At 39.5% G+C, this 20,743-nt stretch overlaps 1 protein-coding gene and 1 pseudogene across 1 annotated transcript in view; both read right to left on the reverse strand.

Annotated features, from left to right (window-relative positions):
• Positions 1 to 4,074: 4,074 nt before the first annotated feature.
• On the reverse strand, positions 4,075 to 14,952 carry LOC138057156 (28S rRNA (cytosine-C(5))-methyltransferase-like; annotated as a pseudogene).
• Positions 14,953 to 18,201: 3,249 nt separating this feature from the next.
• Positions 18,202 to 20,743, reverse strand: part of LOC138055920 (inhibitor of growth protein 3-like) — a 4,510-nt gene continuing 1,968 nt past the window's right edge. The window contains exons 4-5 of the mRNA XM_068901785.1: positions 19,107 to 19,241; positions 18,202 to 18,292 (exon numbers count right to left, since the gene is read on the reverse strand). Of these exons, the coding sequence (XP_068757886.1) occupies positions 18,202 to 18,292; positions 19,107 to 19,241 (226 nt within the window). The remainder of the gene's footprint in view (positions 18,293 to 19,106; positions 19,242 to 20,743) is intronic.

Below are 20,743 nucleotides of genomic sequence, written 5' to 3' on the forward strand. Positions count from 1 at the left end.
AATTTTTGCAATTGCGTAAAGAAGCCTGAAAAATTCAGGACTTCAACGGGGTTTGAAGCCGTGACGTCGCGATACCGGTGCGACGCTCTAACCAACTGCACTATGAAGCCGCTGATGTTGAGAGCTGGTTATTTGTGGGTTCGTTGAAGTCCTGAATTTTTCAGGCTCTTTATCCAATTGCAAAAATTGCGTTCATAACTGCGAGGATCATAGCTTCACTTGACTTCATATCTGCAGTTCATATATGATCCATTTCATATATCATTTCATCTTTAAATTTACTTAATTCCGGGATTGTTCTAATATCGTTTGCCAGAGAATTCCATGACTTACTAACGCAAAAGGACAAGGAATGAAGACCACAACTTGGGTATTTGCTCCAGGCACCATAAGAAAGTTACCCTCCCGCAAATTTATGCTAAAATTCCGCGATGTGAAGAACTTAAAAATATATTCGGGAGCCAGCCCATGTAAAGCCTTATATACAAGAATTAAAATATTATAAATTCTTCTATTATACAAAGTTGGATGATTTATGCACTCCAGCAAGTCATCTTTGTACTATTATTATGACATTATATAAATAAAGTGCAAGGCGCGTTCATTCAGTTTTTCCAATTTGTTTGAATCACGCCAACCACAGTGATGACACACAATAGAACAATAGTCTCAGTGAGGAAAAAGATAAGCGTTATACAATCTGATTTTAGCATCTTGGTCAATTGATTTCTTACGCTTTTGCAAGACCCGAATCTGGTTACCAACCTTACGTGCAATATCCGCTATTTAAGCAATAATCCACAAGTTTCTATGGTTTATAGGCTGATAAACCAAGGGGGATGTTGGTAGAATACGAATTCTTCGAGTGTTCTTCCAACATTCCAAGTGGTTTATCAAACCTATGAACCATGGAAATCAAGTGAAGCTATGATCTTCGCAGCTGTGAACTCAATTTTTACAATTGCTTAGAGAAGCCTGAAAAATTCAGGACTTCAACAGGATTTGAACCCGTGACCTCGCGTTACCGGTGCGACGCTCTAACCAACTGAGCTATGAAGCCACTGATGTTGGGAGCTGGTCATTTGTGGGTTCTAATGTTCCCGTGAGGAATGAATCAACGATGAAATGGTGTATGAATTGATATATATGAACTGCGGATATGAAATCATCATATATATGATGCAATACATATATGATTTCTTCGTTGATTCATTCCCCACGGGAACATGAGAACCCACAAATGACCAGCTCCAAACGTCAGTGGCTTCACAGCTCAGTTGGTTAGAGCGTCGCACCGGTAACGCTTCTCTAAGTTTAAGTCTCTGCTATGGGGAAGCAATAGTGAAATTCAAATCAAATACAAAGGAACTATAACAAAATTAATTATACATTTTCAAGAAAATCGTAGACAGAATATAGTGATGATACCTTCCTCTCTTTTGGGATAACTTGACGAAACAATTATGGAATTCTGGCCAGGACAGACTGGAGGAGATCTACGGGAACCTACCACCTCTCTGAACGCGGCTCAAAACGAGAAGAGTCCTATTTGATGGCCATTGGATTCGGGCCGAAAGGAGAGTATTTCTCCATTGGAGCCCGGAACACTGCCTGTAAGAGCTCGAAAGCTCACTTTCCGCTATGTTATATCAAGGGACATGGGAATGAAAGTTCAGGACCTAAAAAATGATGATGGCTAAAAGGGCGACGTGGAGGGAATCTCAGCTGAGGCCAAAAGATGATAATGATGAGAATGACGATGCTGATGACGATGATGTTGATGATGATCAGGCTCAGCCACAAATCGCCGATATTTCCCAAAAAGTTGGCGATAAAAATGTCTACAAGTTGCTTAGAATTTTCTTCTTTATTTCCAAAGTTGCCGAAAAGTTGCTTTTGTTTTCTACTTGTTTGCACTTTAAGTTGCTTTTCTTGCAGTTTAGATCATTTTCTTCACGCGTACTGCGCTTTTTACCGGCCGGATTCGTCTGAATTTTTCTTTCTTTAGCTAGTTTAGCTTTTCCGGGGGTAGCAAGATTTGCCCCCAGCCTTTCAGATTCCGCAATAGGATTATAAATTAATCGCGCCTTTATCTGCGCATTCTGCCCAGCTGGAATATGAATCACAGACAATGTTGTACGCCATCTTGAAAAACGTGCTATGTGATACCACAGGCACGCAATACCAAGCTGTCCACTGTGGCCCGGGTTCCATTCCCTAATCTCGTACCCAGATCTCACTCTGATCGATTCCCAGACTCGGCGTCAAATGTGAGTTGAGTTTGTTGGTTTTCTACTCTGCTCAGCGAGGTTTTTCTCCGGGTTCTACGGTTTTCCCCTCTCGACAAGAACCAATATTTGATTTGATTTGAGTTAATTTCGTTAGTGTCTCCAATTTGTGCTCTTGTGCTAAATCCATTGACACTTAAATAAAGTTGTTATAATAAATGTCGCTCTGTATTAGTTTACATGATGCAGGTCCAAACTCCTATTCCAGTACAGGTCATGTCTATGTGAGTTCATTCCGGTAGTTGTACCAGATCGAAATTCTCATCATGTAAACCAATACAGAGCGAACATTAACCGGAGTAACTGCAGAATACCCTGCCGCTTTGAAACTAACCCATAAATGCGTGTATAGCTACGCAGTCGCTTTGTATCAATATATATCAAGTGTCGTCTAAGAGAATACGCGGATACGCAGAGAAAACCAACGCCCATCCCTAAGAAACAGTAAGTAATTTTCTAAGTGGACACGCGGATAAACACTGTTGATGTCATGGAGGATTAACTATTATTCGATGAGTTTATCCTAAAGAGACAAAATAAATTTCCCTCCACCCAAATCCTCGAAAGAAACTACTTGCTCGCCCCAATCCCTTACCTTATGGCGGCGCGCCTTTCAGAGGGCGCAGCCATTCTAAAGAAACGGTTTGGTAAAAAAAAAAAAATGTATACACAAGTGTTATCAAGGGCAAACGGGAACTTTTTTATTCTTCTTTTTCTTTTGTTTTCTTTTATTTTTAACGGGATTCGACCCATACTTTGCTATTCTAGGCACTGTTACAGGACATTCCTGCAATTTTGAAACTTTGAAATTTTGAAAGTTTGTTCAAGTGTACTGCACTTTTTACCGGCCGGATTCATCTGAATTTTTCTTTCTTTAGCTACAGTAGTTTAGCTTTTCAGGGGATAGCGAGATTTGCCCCCAGCCTTTCAGATTCCGCAATAGGATTATAAACTAATCGGGCCTTTATCAGCGCAATCTTCCCAGCTGGAATCTGAATCACTGACAGTGTTGCCCGCCATCTTGAAAAACGTGCCTTGTGATACCACAGGCACGCAACACCAAGCTGTCCACTGTGGCCCGGGTTCGATTCCCAGACTCGGCGTCAAATGTGAGTTGAGTTTGTTGGTTTTCTACTCTGCTCCGCGAGGTTTTTCTCCGGGTTCTACGGTTTTCCCCTTGGACAAGAACCAATATTTATTTGATTTGAGTTAATTTCGTTAGTGTCTCCAATTTGTGCACTTGTGCTAAATCCATTGACACTTAAATACAGTTGTTATAAATGTCGCTCTGTATTAGTTTACATGATGCAGGTCCAAACTCCTATTCCAGAACAGGTCATATCGGTGTGAGTTCATTCCGGTACCAGATCGAAATTCTCATGATGTAAACCAATAGAGAGCGAACATTAACCAGAGTAACTGCAGAATACCCTGCCGCTTTGAAACTAACCCATAAATGCGTGCATAGCTACGCAGTCGCTTTGCATCAATATATATCAAGTGTCATCTAAGAGAATACGCGGATACGCAGAGAAAACCAACGCCCATCCCTAAGAAACAGTAAGTAACTTTCTAAGTGGACACGCGGATACACACTGTTGATGTCATGGAGGATTAACTATTATTCGATGAGCTTATCCTAAAAAGACAAAATAGATTTCCCTCCACCTAAATCGTCGAAAGAAACTCCTTGCTCGCCCGAATCCCGTACCTTATGGCGGCGCGCCTTTCAGAGAGCGCAACCGTTCTAAAGAAACGGTTTGGTAAAAAAAAAACAACACAAGTGTTATCAAGGGCAAACGGGAACTTTTTTATTCTTCTTTTTCTTTTGTTTTCTTTTATTTTTAACGGGATTCGACCCATACTTTGCTATTCTAGGCACTGTTACAGGACGTTCATGCAATTTTGAAACTTCTTGTTTCTTGCTTCCTTTTCGAAGCTTTTTCTCCAAAGTGACATGTGCAATATCTGACTCAAATTTGTTGCTTCTTGGTGGTGACACCATATCTTTGATTTTCCCTGTTGATTTTGTAGACGTAATATTCTCCAAATCATCGCTCTTTAGCTTCCTCTTTCTACCTTTGAAGGAGTCTCCACATAATGTGGCTTCGTTATCCATTTTGATGTCCTTTCTGACAAACAGTGCAACGAAAAATCCGTTGGTATAATCTTTAGTTGCTGAGGCACGAATGCACTTCTCGGCTGTGGGAATTAAAAAAAAGATTATGTGTCGAACATGCACTAGAATCATACTTTCTGCCAATTACACTGCAAGTCTCGCGAGGTAAAAATATAATTTATTTCCTGTAGTTCAGTTCTCTGGGGTTCACGCGTGTTGAGTGCTTTTTTAGGTGGTTTGGGCGGACCATCCCGGTCACAGCCAGAAAAATGTTGATGATATGTGCCGAGAGAATTGTGCTTCTAAACTTTGTTACTCCTTTGCCGAAATCTCGAATCGATCTTGTCGAAATTGAGTTACAATACGGGAAATGAGAAATTAAAAGACAATTTCTGGCGAATCATGATGTTGGCAGCCAATTGGTTAATTTTACATTTTGGTACATTTATTTGCCGTCATCTCCTAAATGACGACGTGAAATGACCAAATTCAAGGTTCTGTGGAGAACGTTAGCACATGACGATGAATTTTCAGTTCTCTCTCTACGCTTACAACCCACTCATACCAGTTTAATTCCTCGATAGTTACTACACATTCTTAACGCGAAACGACATGAAGTAGTTTCGTAGTGATATGAATAACGCGAACTTGTATTTTAAATGAAGTCCTCGTAGCCGTCGTCGTCCTCGTTTCGTAAGCTCCCTAAATTTGGTGATTTTTCACGTCGTTGTTAAACCGAGTACCGCAAAAGTAGGTGCTAAAATGCGTGCTTCACGTGCAGCACGATCATTTTCCCCTTTTAATCGATGACATTGGCCGTGTTTTCACGACACCTGTTGTCTCGCTTAACATTCCTGAAAATGGTTAAAATGATATGTGTTTCCAAGGGTAAGATTTAATGAGAGAGCACGTGCCAATACAATAATAGAAATAGTAAAAATGGCACGCCTAGGTCTTTCCGATTTGAAAAACCGCAAGCGACTCCTGATTGGCCGAAAGTAATTGCCAACTCGATTAAACTATCTGGTGACGTAATTTGGAGGAATGGGAAGACAAATTTTAACGCCGTATCTCACAACCGCGCGCGGCCTTAGGTTTTGTTTCCACGAATTTCCTGCAGTATTTCCATCGCCAAAACTCAACAGATCATTCCGTGTCTCCCACATTTCCTGTTACTGAATGAACATTCAAGTGGAAACTGCCGAGATCTAACCTAGCCTCTGCCATGTTGAATTCGGAAATAACATTCAAGGCCGCGCGCGGTTGTGGGATACGGCGTTAAACTTTTTCTCCCCAGTCCTCCGAATTACGTAACCAGATCACCTGGCTGGTTTGGTGGCTTAAATTTAATGCGAATTCTATTGAAATTTGCCGACTCGCTTAACTTTAAACGAGTGGGGAAAGAAACTGTTTTCAAGGAATTTTCGATCGTCACTCGCTAAGCGACCTGAAAACACGGCCATTATTGTTTTATGGCGTTGTCGTTTCTTAAATTCGCTCATGATTTAATTTCATCAGTCAACCGAGAAATATGACTGGCTCTCGTTGAAACCTACCTCCTTGAAACACAGCTCTTCCACGGTGAGTCCAAGAAGGAAGACAATGCTCAAGAGTAAAGCTCTGACTGTTCGATTTCAAAGCCGCTTGAACCACATCCTCGTTTTCCTTAAATTTGTACAGTGAACAAGGAAATAAAAAAAAGAAGTAGAGTTAGAAAGAAATTCCCACTACTTTAAAATCGAAGATGCAGCTCTTTTTCGATAGTGACCTGGGGACACTCGAACAAGATTCTGGCGACGAATGTTTCGAATATACCGCCAGGATACAAATTGTAGAAATGGAGCAAATTTGCACCCCGGTGCATGAAATGAAGAGATGGTTTCTTCCATGGTGCCTCGGGGATACTCGGAAAAAATTCGAATGCTCCTCGGTTGGGGTCGACCTTCCGTCGTACAGAGCTTTTGACAGGGTGCGCGGGTGCGGGACCGCACAATTCTATCAAACCCGCACAACAACGCACAATTGCTAAAAATCCGCAAAATCCTGCACAATACTGAGTGAAATGCTTAGAGTTTTTATAACTACACGTTTTGATGTGTCGACCAACCGAAGATGATACACGAAACACGTTCTGGACAAACCTGAACTTAAAGCACATTTTACGATCCTAAAGAAATGCAAATCGAAATTTGACTGTCTCTTTCACGAGATGCTTTTGATACGTGAGCGTTAACCATCACTAAATAAGAAGTCAGATTCCATTCGTGCTAAAGTTTTTGTTTGACCTTCGCCTTTTGTATTCTAGCAAAAATTGTAAATATCTTAGTGTCAACTATCGTTTAATTTCCATTTATGCATGTCTTTGTTTTGACCTAACGCCCGTTATATTTAAATTGCGAATTTTCCAGTACAGTTTAACCTTGATAATGGGGTCATGTCTGACTCCGAAACGTCGGATAGTGTTGTTACTTTTTATTCTTAATACGTTTTCTAAATCGATCCTTCTTAAAGTTCGTGTAAATTGTCGCTGTTATATTTTTGAACTGCACACCGGGCTTAAACGTTTAATTTATAACACAAATTGTGAAGTATTTTTAGCGCCGGTGAAATAAAAGAGACATTTTATCAAGAAAACGTACAGTGTGCTGTATTTTTTATGATAGCGTATGTTCTGTAGAGGCAGCTTTAGCTACTAACGAAATCTTCTTTTTTGCGAACTTCAATCGCCCCTTAGCCTAACGTAATCTTACAAAGGTTAGTAAAGTGTGCGAAGCAGCGCCGGGATCCTTGTTATGGACCCCCAACGGACTCAAGCGGACATGCGTTTCCAATTTCCTTTTAACCTGATTGGCTATTACCAGTCTTTTGCGCCAATTGATGGCGTATCGAACGATTGATTTTTTAAGGTGATTCCTCAGTATTGCAATGCGCATCCTGACTGCGCATTTGGAGTGTTAATATTTATAAACTGGTCAAATTTGCAAAATGGTAAATATGCCGTAAGTGCATCATACAATTTACGACAAAAAAATGAAACTTATACCTCTTGATGAACAGAGCATGTTGAATACACGACTCTCTTTACCAAAGGAAAGGACAACGCATGGTTCAAGACTGATAACTGAAACGTGGCCAGAGATTCAAGTCTCTTCTACGGAGGAAGCGAACGAGAAAATCAAAATAATACAAAGAAACTATAACAAAAGATACATTTTCAAGAATACTGTAGAGAAAATATAGCATTTGCGTGGAGACGCCTGAAAAATGTAGGACTTCAACGGGGTTTGAACCTGTGACCTCGCGATGCCGATGCGACGCTCTAACCATGGTCATTTGGGGGTTCAAATTTTCCCGTGTCGGAATAAATCAACGAACGAAATGATATATGAAATGAATCATATATTGAAATGCGGATATGAATCAAGTGAAGCTATGATCCTCGCAGTTACGAACGCAATTTTAGCAGTTGCATAGCTTCACTTGAATGCATATGTATATCATTTCGTTCGTTGACCAAAGCATAAGCAGTAATCAAAGATTCATGATCACAACGCAAAGCAAAAAGACTAAATTGTGTGCAAAGTGCTGGAAAACGAATCCCAAAAATGTAAGAAAAAAGTGAAATAATTTGAGCTGTAAAACAAGGCTGGTTAGGCTAATTAACACAAAGACAAAAGAATAATTTGTTGGCGGCCATTTTTGCATTCGGTCAATGGACTTTTCTTTTCTCTCAATGCTTCAATACGGCAATGGCTCTAGCGTTTCTACACAGGCGTGAGTAAACGTGACATCGAAGTTTTCGATCGGCAGGCGTGACACTTGGCAGTTTTAATCCAATCACCCAATGTAGCTTTGGAAAACACAACTAACATTCGCTACATTACATTTGACACTCTATGGAAAACCTCTTTTTTTAGCCAGCGCATTTGGCAGAACATTAAGCCTTACTGACAAATAAGGCTGAGTATGTACCTTTTTCTCAGCTGTTTCTTGTTACTCATCTACAAGTCTATCCATTCTGGTCGTGATACCAGACCCACTGCAAGATGGATCAACCACAATGTACTCAACTTTGCTGTATTTCTTGTCAAAGGGATCAACCTGACACATTCCAAATTAAAGGATTTGACGAGAACATGGGCATACAGTGAATCAACTCACCGAGTTCGAGGTCCATACTGTAAAATTACGGACTGCTTCGCGCTTGGGTCATAAATCGACGGGAAAATACAAGGATCCGTAATTTTACAGTACCGACCACGAAAATGAGGTTAGTAAGATGTTTATTATATCTCTCTGGTTATGTATGGTAATCTGAGCCGTGAGGGAAAGGAAACTAGTTTTAATAGCCAATCACAGGGCACGTACTATCTGAGAGATATAATAAAAATGGATTATTGTACAACGTGATTAAGATGGAATAATTTTGAAATCCTCACAATTAGCATAAAGTTATAAACCTTGAAGTGGTCTTCTGTAGATATTACTTTTACTCAAAATGGCTAATATAAACTTTATTCCTGGTATTGTCGTTGCCATTGATAAAGTGTTTTAGATTTTAACTCCCTTCTACAAAGAGTTCACTTGACAGAGAGACACTAACTTAATACCAACCTCCAGAAAACTACAGTTTGTCGTTGTAACACAGTCTACGCCAGCTGTTTTCATCAGCTTTTCCATTACTGATAGCCTTTTCTTGTCAGTGTCAAATCCAAATATTTTTCTGTAGGAAGGAAATGATGGTTGACGGAGCATTCAAAATACGAGAATCTGAAAAGAAGATTCATCTTCACTCCAATATACAATCCCATGTAAAACATAAAAAGAAGAGAAGCTGTCAAGTTTCGGACAAGTTGATGGAAAGAGGAAAGGATATTTATTTTGTAACGTTTCGCTAATGACACGGGAGTGCGTTCATTATGTATGATTCATGTTAACTTTAGAAGTATCTTAGGCGTGTTTGTTGATGTAGAATCCCTTGGGGCTACTAGGCTATGAAAGAGCCATTTGAAGGCATCTCTTTCAACTTTGCTTTGTTGTTTTTCCACTGCTATATTTTCCTTATGGTGATAATGTAAACGCTCGCTGTATCATGTATCATTCAATAAACGAGATGCCCGCCCCTGATGCTGTGTTTGTGTTTATTAAGATTAGTTACAAAATATTTTATAACCGTTTCAAGGTGATTAGAGTATAAAATATAATTTTGAATCATAGTCAATGAAAAAAAGGAAATATTAAACTGTTAAATTTTGAAGACACTATTAAAGGCTGAGAAAGAGAGAGAGAGAGAGAGTGAATAAGTCATGGGGTTCCCCAACATAAGAAATATTAATAAATAATACTTAAATTGATTGACTGGTCATACCCTTTATTGCTCATTATGCTTGCTACATGGCTACTTTTGTTCCCTGGGGCTGCGCAGGCATCTATTACATGAGAAGCAGGGGGAGGTAGCAAGACATGAGCTGGAATACAGCTGGCCTATACAGAAAAAATTCAAAGAATGGTGAGATTCCAATACTCATTTCCATCACTGGATGTGATCTTGTTGAAAGCAGGTGACAAGGGTATTCTGACCTTGTATCATGTATCATTGAAAATTAAAGGATGTACTGTAATGGGCTTCCTGCATAGAAAAAATTATTGACAAAGGAATTGAACAATAGTACATTATATGTGTGTGGCAGACATACACGTCAGGTGTACTGTACCTGTATGCTGTAGTGACCTCAATTTAATGGAAAGTTCTGAAGCATCCGTTTAGGATATACCACGGCAAATAGTGGCTAAATTCCCCTTCTGGATAGATCCCTGGGCATTGGAGAGACAGACGAGGAGATGGACAGGAACGCCTCATACATAACCAATAAAACTGCAAGCTACCGGTAATTGAATTGTTAAATGATGGACAATGCGGGAGTCCGACTTTTTCTAATAGGCCATTTCCGAGTTCATGTCTGCCTTCTCTTCAAAGCGAGTCTAAGTGCGAAGTTTTTGTGATGGTAATTAGTTCTACTTTACATATGAATGAAAAATAATTTTCACAACAAAAACTTTGCACTTAGACTCGCTTTGAAGAGGAGGCAGGCACAAACTCGGAAATGGCTTATTAAATTTGCCTCAGAAAAACACTAATTGTCTTATTGAAGATTTACAAAGTATCAGACAACACATGTTTGTTTAGGAACATGTTTTGCCTTTCAAAGACATTTCATAACTATTATAGAAATGAGTGGGTTCATTTGGACGGATGGTCTTGTAACACGGGATTGTTCGTTTGTGGCAGAATAAATTCGGTTCAGTTTTGTTTTTCTATTTTTGAGTTCTTAATAGCCATCACTACAAACAGGATGAAACTTCATGTTAACAGTTGTACCTTGTCTTGAAGGAGGATTTCTCCATTGACATACAAAGGATGATCATGGAGATTAGTGCCAGAAGGGAAAACCAGTACATCTGAAAAGTGTTCATCACACAAGAACTGCTTAGTGTGTATGGCTTTGCTCTACAAGCAAAAAGAAAGAAAGTTCTCAAGAAAGGCACATGGAAAAATCCAGCAGCATAAGGGAATATATATGGATTAAATGAATTCCCTTGAATATTGATACTAAAATAACCGTATCCGATTCTACAATGCAGCTGGGAGATCTGCCACGAAAAGTAGGGTACCTGAAAGCGTTTTTCATATGCAAAACAATATTATTTTGGGATTTTGAAAATAACCTACAATCTTGGACAAAGAGGGTTGAGAATATTAAAAACAGGGGTTATTTTGCGCACTACGTCCTCAATATCGGACATTATTAGCGATCCCCCTTCCCCCTACAATCAATGTTGATAAGCCCAGGTTCGACATGCTTTGTTTCGTCTAGCAACATTGATCAGGGGGGGGGGGGTGTGGGGGCAAAAAGAGAGCTTATTTTTCATACTCGTGATCGGAGTTTAGTCCAAAAGCAGAGTTTTCTCAACAATTTTGTCCAAGATTGTAGACTTTCGTTTAAAGTGCCTATCACCTCAAATGACATTTCCACTTTATTAATTCTCCGAAATCATCCCAAATACATTGTCAGTGTTGTTTTGGGAACCTTTTCATTGAAATTTCACTTTTTTGTTGGCTTTGAAAGATGAGAAACGTGGTCATTCTTTGATCAATAACCAAGCAATGAAGTCAGGGAAATGGTTAAAGGGTTTTTGAGTGGAGCTAGACCTTGCTAAGAAAAAGGTAGAGAGGGTTGTCAATGGAATTGTACCTGTACCTGCGTGACAAAAGATGCTACATTGGTTTCATTAGCTTGCTCATAACCACTTTCTTTGAAATGTTGGATTACTTATTCCATGGAGGTCTTTATAGTGTTAACTCTGACATAACGTGGGATCAAATCTACGCGAAACATCAAAAGAAATTAGTACATATGTCATGATCATAAATCTCTGTTTATAACACATGAATGTAATACATGTCAAAAAGCTTACTCTGTTCATGAACACTCCACAAAAATTAACATTTCTCTCTGAGTAAAAGAAATGCCCATTATGGAGTAAAAGAGATGAACACAAGGAAACAAGTTTTGAATGTTCATCTACTATCATGTATTTCATAATTTGTGGGGATGTTTCAGCTGTTCACTCTCACTGCCAGGGAATGAAAACTGACCAAAGTTGGTTCACTTGCAAGGGGATATTATAGTTGTTGAGTGGAGGTTGGTAACCCAGCCACTCCTAAACCACCCTGGATATCCCCCACTGACGATTAAATCGTCTGGGGTTAGACCGAGTAAAATCTATTGCGTCCCACTCCTACTGAGGGACCAATTGGTTATAATCATGTAATCTAGACAATGTGTAAACTAGATGAAATCTAATGTCACTTTGTGAACAGTGGCTGCACAAGACTAATTCAATCAAAATAACTTCCTTGCTGTGCAAAACATAAATTATCACATTTTAGTGCATGCCTTTGTCTAAGATCTGCTTGGGTAAGAGGTGCTCATTCTTATAAACCTTGGCTTTGATCTTCAAACGAGCCAAACATGACTGCAGTGCAGACTTGTGTTTGGTGACACTGTGCTTCAAGTCTCCGCCACACTGAATCCCTTGACCAAACAGGAAGTCATACACTAACACAAGGGCATGATTATGCCTTAGCTACAAAAAACATAAAATGATTAACTCACATGCATGACAGCATGATATATGAGTACTTTTTTTCATAAATCTTGATATAAAACAAGTCGTCTGTACAGTGTACATACATGTATGTAAATACAGTGTGCAAATTAAGCACCATGCCTTAGTGCTATGACATAAATAATAAGAATTATTATTAAAATGTTATTAAATGTTCGACCTCAGATACCGCATTTCTAGCTTTCTGATTGGTTCACTCAATCTCCATTATAAACTCATAATTTCACATATACTATATGACCTAAAATCGAAACTGATTGACTTTAATTTCTAATTTAGTGTCCAAGCATCCAGAATTTAATGAAAATTTAATAAAACAATATTATTATTTCATTGGCACTTGTTCGATGCATAGTTAATAGAGGGGAACGGTTTGGAAGCAAGGCAAACATCAAAGGAGCAAACAAAGATGCCAAGGTTTAGGTTGGAAAGTCCATGACCGTGCACAATCTTTTGTTTTGCGCTCATACACTATGCATGAATTACGAAACCAACACGTTTCTATTGGTTAGTTCCTCAGTACGGAGTAAACAACTATTGTATTTTGTGCATGGTCAAGGCCAAAAAGGAGAACAAAAACCTACAACAAAGAAATTTGTCAGGTCTCCTAACCATTCCCCTCTATTAACCATGTTCGATATGAGACTGGTTATAGCCAACTCGGCGCTATGCGCCTTGTTTGCTATAATTTAACCATGTGATATCCAACATGCAATCATGGAATAATTTATTTGTTAATTATTTCTTAGGCCGTAAAAGTTTCCTAGTTATCTTATCAAAGGCAGGATAGTTAGCAATGGTATTATGAAACCTTTTCTAACGCGATTATTGCACCAGTAAAATTCATGTTACATTTATGGCTTTCTTTCTCCTAACCACTGTATGCTGTAAATACCACTACAAACCACTACCACTTACATTGAGCTTTCTGCTACTTTCAGAAGTCAAAATAGTTACCTTTTTCTCTAGCTTCAAAAGCTTTGTTTGATCAAAGATTTCCTCCAGAATTGCTTTGTCTAAGAAAAAGAAATGAGTAAGCAAACAAAATTTTATTGTAAATAGCAAAATGATTTTATAATATTAATATCATACTCTAGTACTCGAGTATTTGGCAGCATTCTTTGATGGCATCAAAATACAACATATGTCATCCTCATTCAATCAAAAGCAAGTAAGTACCAGCCAAAGGGCATTTTGCAGTTTTGAGGGAATCAATTCCCCTAGGTAAATGCCAGGCCTTGGACGTTTGAAAGGTGCATAGCTCTGTTAACCAAATTATCAAATATTCACATGTTTTCCTAAACCCGTAGTAAGGTTGACAGAATTTACACCATTAATCTTTCAGCGGCACTGCTTTAAAGGTAAAGGTAAAGGTACACGTTATTTAACTCAGAAATTCCTTTACTCTCTAGAGAGTACTCTCTCAGGAAGCCGAAGCATGACATTCAAAGCCTTAAGTTCAGTCTACACCTTTATGAAAGAATTTAACTGTCCAAAGTTTGCCCCCTTTTCATGAAGGAAATATCCACTTTAGCCTACCCTCCCTCTCCATAACACAAAAACACAAAGTCTGTGGCTAGAAAATTGAGTTACCCTGTGTGGATTGGCACAGTCTACCCAGGGACAGCTTCAAGCTTTAAGTCCTTGGCTTGCACCTGATGTCATGGCATCCATGTTGGTGTACTGAACAATAGCGAAAAAAAAAGAAAAGAAAAAGTCTTTTGGGAATTTGGCCCTATTATTATGCAAAACGCATGTGACATTTTTCTTTTGTTTTGTACACCAAAATGACCGTCTAATTACGTGAGCGCAAGCCAAGATTTGCACGTCCTGGATCAAGAACCAGTGCCTGAAAGTAGCCGTCGTCCGGTCGTCCTAGACAACCAGAAAGTTTACAGGGTGACTAGTTTTTGGTAAAATGAAAAGGTTAGTTCCCCGAAGAAAAAAATAACAAACAACCCAGCCAAAAATAGAAAAGTATTACTCAAGCAGCACCTCACTAACCCGATGGTTTTGTGTTGTCAATGTCTAATACTAATGTGAAGTTATGTTACGATAATTTCTGTATCGGTAAAACAATGACCTGTGACCTGTGTTTTGTAACTGCGTTAAAGCGAACAGATAATGACATTTGCTGCGCGCGTATACTTTTCACTAACGGAACAAATGATCAAACATTTGAAACCAGCTGATCCTGGCATACGATGGCTACTTACACTTCAGAGTTTCACACACAAGAGCATATAGTTTTTTCTTCTTAGAAAAGTGGCTACCAATGGCCAAGGACTTTGGGGTTCCACGTTTCTTCAGCACTTTTTCGATGATATTTGCGGCGCACGAATACAATGCCGCCATTTTGAATAGGGAAGCAACTGAGCAGTATAGTTTGTGAACTCAAATTCTTTCCCTCCCCTCCCCTCCCCTTCAATGGGCCGCAACGCAGGTTGTTTGAAACCAAACGGGAAATGAACATTCAAAAAACCCAGTCAACTCCAAAAAATGGAGAGAAACAGGAAAACACTACCTCGAGCGCCAAGGGAATGCGACATTTGCATCCAAATATTTGGTCATCACAATCATTATTGCAGGACTATTTTGCAGGAATGGCACAATGGTGTCAGAGCACTCGTCTCCCAGAATGTGGCCCGTGCTTCGATTCCCAGATCCGAGGTCATATGTGGGTAGATTTCGTTGGTTTTCTACTCTGCTTTGAGAGGTTTTCCTCTCCTTAAAAAAACAATATGATTTGATATGTATTAATTTGGTTTGAATTTATTCGTTCTCGACCCTACAAGCTATTCAGCTTTACACATTGTGTGAAAGTAAAGTTCTATTATTATTATTATTATTATTATTATTATTATTATGATTATTATTATGCAGTATGTAGTACGTAAGTATGCTTACAAATATAAGTAGGAAAAGGCACTGTTGTGTAACAATCCCTACTGTTAAACCTATTTACAAACCAATTGGTAATAAATGACGAACCAACATTTGAGAAAGGAACAAGAGTTTATATTCCTTAATAACTCGTCGAAACCTTGAATGACCTTGCTATGTTTAGGGTGTACTATAAAACTGCCTTCTGCATATTAAACAAAACCTGGTTCCCTCTATCCAAACCTAAAAACTTCCTAACTTTCTCCGCCGTCTCCATAGAGTAGCCTCCTAGTACATCAACTATCACATTAAACTGTGTGATAGTGTGGCCGGGGAACTGTTGGCGCATCTCCCATCTCAACGGCGCATACTTGTCAGTTTTCTCCTGTTCCTTCTGTTCTCTGTTGGAAACCCAAGGGCAGCTCATCTCAATAAGGATCACCTTCTGCTCCTTTCTGTCCACAATTCTCGCATCAATTCTGTTAGCCCTGACTTCCGTATTTTCAGCAAATACTGGGACATCCCAGTACGCGCACGCTCGGTCATTCTTGTACTCGGGTTTAGGTGAGACTGGAGAGTACCAAGGGGGGATACACTGGATAAGATCTAAGTCTTTCAGGAACTCGAAGAAAAGGATTTTCAAGGCTGCATTGTGTCTCTGCATGTACTTATTAATATTATTATTATTATTATTATTATTATTATTATTATTATTATTATTATCATCATCATTATCATCATCAATATTATTATTATTATTATTATTGCTAACCTTCACAAGTAGCCTTCATAAACATTAATACTTTTGGGTTTCGCCATGCAGCAAATTTTGGGGCAGGTACAAAACACAGGTCACCGTTTTACCAAATGATACAGAAAGTATCCTGAACATTCATTAAAGCTAATCTTTGATCTAATTGGGCCTAAACAAACGTTTTTAGGCCCAATGTTATCACTGGTAAACGGTTAGGGTTGTTTGAGTGTTGGTAAAACAATGATCTGTGTGTTGTACCTGCCCCAAATTTGTTTATGTGGTGCATTCGATATTGCTTGTTAACTTGAAACATCCCTAACGCTATCATTCGCTATTTCTTCCTCTTCACGAGTCTTGTGCTTCCCAATTGGCCGAAACGGAAAATACCATAATACTCTTTCTTTGCGTTCCCCTTCTGCTGCAATTTTCAATATGCATTCTTTTTCTTTTCTCTTAGGACCGTTTCAGAGAAGTAGGTAACAATGCTTATGCAAAATTTAGGGGAACAAACATATTACGGTATTTTCCGACTTATCAAATATTCACATGTTTTCTCCCTGTTAATCCGCTCGAGACTCCGAAGCAATCCGCTCGAGACTCCGAAGCATAGTCATCATTGGATCTTGCACGATCGTTTGGGAATCGGAATCCGAAGAATTAGTCATAACGACTCCAATGTTGAATAAATCCCAATACTGTGTTTACCCTGCAGATTATAGGCAATGGATCATCAACACAGAACTTATAACAGGATGAATAAAACTTAGCCCAGAAAAAGACACAGCACACAAAGAATCATGTCAGATTTAACATCAGATCGAAATAACTATTCCTTTAGTGACAAGACACGCTGTGACAAACATTGTTGTTTTTACAACATGGCTTTTGATATTCCGTAAACATTCAAAAGTTTGACTAGAACAATTGTCTGTATTTTGCTTTTGAGCTCTGTTCTTCGTGGTCGTTGCAGTTTTTATGTTGCGTGACACCAATCAGACAAGCATTCCTATAAGGACAACAAAGCTTGGTCACAAAGTCATGCCCATTGGTCACGTAATCTTCTGCTGAATGAACGTATGCTACGCCCATTGGTACCTAACACACTTGGAAAAGGTCAATCCACGTGCAATGTTGGACAAAAAACAACTCCCAGGGTCAAACAACGATTAGTTGTTTGGGCGGTGCCACGGACCGCTTATGCAAGACGCAAGTATGGTGACCAGAGATTTTGGAGATGGTCAGGCGACACGCCCTACGAAGACAACTGTCAACTAATGTGATTTAATGCGCCGGAGATGGAGATCGAAAAGCTTGGTCTCGTTGAGCCAAACATGGTCTTCAGAAATAATTGTTCAAAAACGTTTCGAAAATCATTTGTGTCGACCTCCTCTTCTCTGTTGTTTCATTTGATTTTGGCACTGCGGACAAAACCATTTTCCCTTCGGAGCGTTTCTTAATCCAACACAGCCATAATGGAACCATTCTATCGGACACTGAAAAAGAACCGAACGCCAAGTTAGCGTTCAAATTACTGTCAAGATTTAAACAAACAATGTCACAGAGAGGAGAATTAAGGAGAGGCGTTCATTGAAATTCGTGAACTTAAAAAGATTGGCTACTGAATGTTCTTAAAATTGGTCTCCCTTTGTCTTTGGACTATACATACATGTAAATGTAGCGGAGCGACAATGCGTTATAACGCAACGCGGACGTGTTCATACGTTCATGTTAAATCTAAGAATAACTGAACTTCACGTACTATCCGAGTCTCCCTTTCTATAACCTTTATTTTCCCTTGATTTTGGCTTCTCCGTCATGACATAAAACGAATCATTCCTTGTTTCTTTTCTAAAGAGAATTCTTTGGAAAAGGAATTAAAAACTATGTTTGAACGACAAATTGTTCACACCATCGATGACCTTGAAAATTCTGAGTATATTTTATCACGTCCACCCTTCGCCACTTGTCTAAATCATAACATCAAAGTGGCTTCTTTTACTTCCAAAGGAATATTCATTTACCTCTGGATTATCGCATCCAACCATTTCACCATAAGATACGTAAAAAGACAATCCAGACAAACCACTGGTAGTACTTACACAAAACTCATCGACATCAAACCAAAAAGGGATTTTCCAACCAGCCATGTATTGTCTTGTCACTAAGGCATAGAATAACCTAATAAATACCGAACACTATGCCAAAAAAAACTTTTAAATATCCATAACATATCCTATACGTCCAATTAATTATGGAAGTATCAAAACTATATAGACCAGTTGCCTGCTTAGCCTCGACGACTAACGGATTGCTCTATAAGGCAGTGCCCCCATAATTTATCTCTTTATGAGGGCTATTACGCTATTACATCCTTTAGGTTGTTATTCATGTAGGATTACACGAGCTTCGGCTCTCAGTTTCATTATACTAGGGGCTTGGAAGTCGAGGTTTTTAGTGCGCATGTTCGTTTCCAATCAACGGTTGCTATTTAAACCGTTTTGTTGGTTGCCTTGCTTTAGGTTCGAACTGTACCCAAACTAACTCGCAAAAATCTTGCAAGCAATTGATCGCAATGACGTCACTATTAAGGATGGCTTTTCTCGGCAAAGAGCGTATGCAGGAGTAACATACAAAGTTGCATCAACTTCTATTGTAGTCGATTAGTGTCCTCTGTCCTGCCAAAAGTTGCAAAGTTGCTAATGTTCAAGTCCGCTTATAATGCTTGTGCTTCCGCTAGTAAACATCAGTCCCCACCCCCAACAGCTCATGATCCCTGAACCTAATCAAACAGCAAGGGGACACCTTGTGAAGTCTATGCAAACGAACATAAATCGCTTCATAACGACATATCGGACATGTATGTACTGGACTGACCTGATTACAGAGACAGTACCGAGGCTCATTGGGATCGTAAACCCAATCGGGAACAGCAGCGGCTGCCACTGCAGCTTCCTGTTCGGCCACCTGGGCGGAAGCTACAGCTGTAACTTGAGTTGCGCTTTTATTTCTACAGAAATACAGAGATAGGAAAATACAGAGTAGAGCAAAATACCATCGCAGCCATGAGAGCAGCTGGGGCGGATCTAGGGGTGGTTCGGGTGGTTCGGTCGAACCCCCTAAACTGAACGTAAAAACGTATATCAAACGCGTGGTTAAAAAAATAGTGAACCAACTCAGCTAATAAATATATCTTTTGAAAATTATATTTCTTTGTGTCTTTGTACGCGAAAACAGCAATAAAAACAAGACAAATTTGTGCCTAGTTGAAAATGGCCTCTAGAACGTCCGCTTGAGCTATAAAATTACTGCTTATTAACGCTTACACGTCCCGCCAAAACTGACAGTTTATGCCAAATCTGCCAATCGTTCCAATTCCGGCACTGCGTAAAGCCACGCCGTTCTTTGGAAATCAGAGTTGCGGATCGTTCTCTCAGTGAGTCAAAGATTGCGCCGGGAGTATTTTAAAGAGAAAATTTACTTCAACGTTCCTCAACGTCAACTCACGATTTAATGTGTCGAAGAGGACAAAGCAACCACAAATTCACCGGTTTTTCGGACCGTCATCAGCAAGGTAAGCATTAATAGATTAGTCTATTACACGAGTACGCTTAATTCTAGCAAGCAGACAGTGCTGATTTCTCGAGAGTTGTTTCACCAATCGATTTAAAACTGAAATATCATAATTTTCTTCCCTAGATCAGAGACCAGCGAAGATAATGAGTCTTTTGACCAATTAAACCACTTCAAATTGCCCCTGAAAACGCTGGAAATCGCATTTCAGAGGCCCTAAAATTAAAAATTTTCCGGGGGACCATGCCCCCGGACCTCCCTAGGGGTTACCGCCTTCGGCGGGCTTTTATCCGAACCCCCCTTGGTCAAAACCTGGATACGCCCCAGAGCAGCTAAAGCAGTGCCAAAGGGATGAAAGAAGAAAAAAAAAACCGGGTTTAAACAGCACTCGAGCCATTGACCGTGCGATTGTTCTACATATTGCTGTATTAATGATCATAAAGCCGTCTTGGAGGTGGCCGATTGTCAGTTCCATTCTAATTTCGCGTGCGGACAGGTCAGAGTACGAGGGAAATTTGATACACGACTTTCATACATTCTCATGAGACTATTGTCATTGTTTTCAATTAGGTAAACAGATCGGGAAATCAATCGATTACGTTTAATCAATTGGCATTGATTGGCACCGATGACCAATCGATAATCACACAGACGTAGTGGTGAACTTCATCGAGTGTCATCGATTGTGATCAATCACCGATTCCATCGATTGTTCAGGCCCTGAGTGAAATACATGTAGCCGACGCTTTTTGTCAGCTGTCGGTGCTTTTATGTCATCGCCGCCATGTTGGTGGACTAAAACAAAAGATCTCTCATTAGCTCTTTTCGTTCGTCCACCAGCAAATGTACATTACATTATTGTTATCTCTGTCTTTAGAGATCGGTTGCAAAGCATCTATGGAAAACACTGACAACCATAACCCTGACACTCTTGTATTG

This window comes from Montipora capricornis, chromosome 7, assembly GCF_036669925.1.
Source record: "Montipora capricornis isolate CH-2021 chromosome 7, ASM3666992v2, whole genome shotgun sequence".
Classification (NCBI taxonomy): Eukaryota; Metazoa; Cnidaria; class Anthozoa; order Scleractinia; family Acroporidae; genus Montipora; species Montipora capricornis.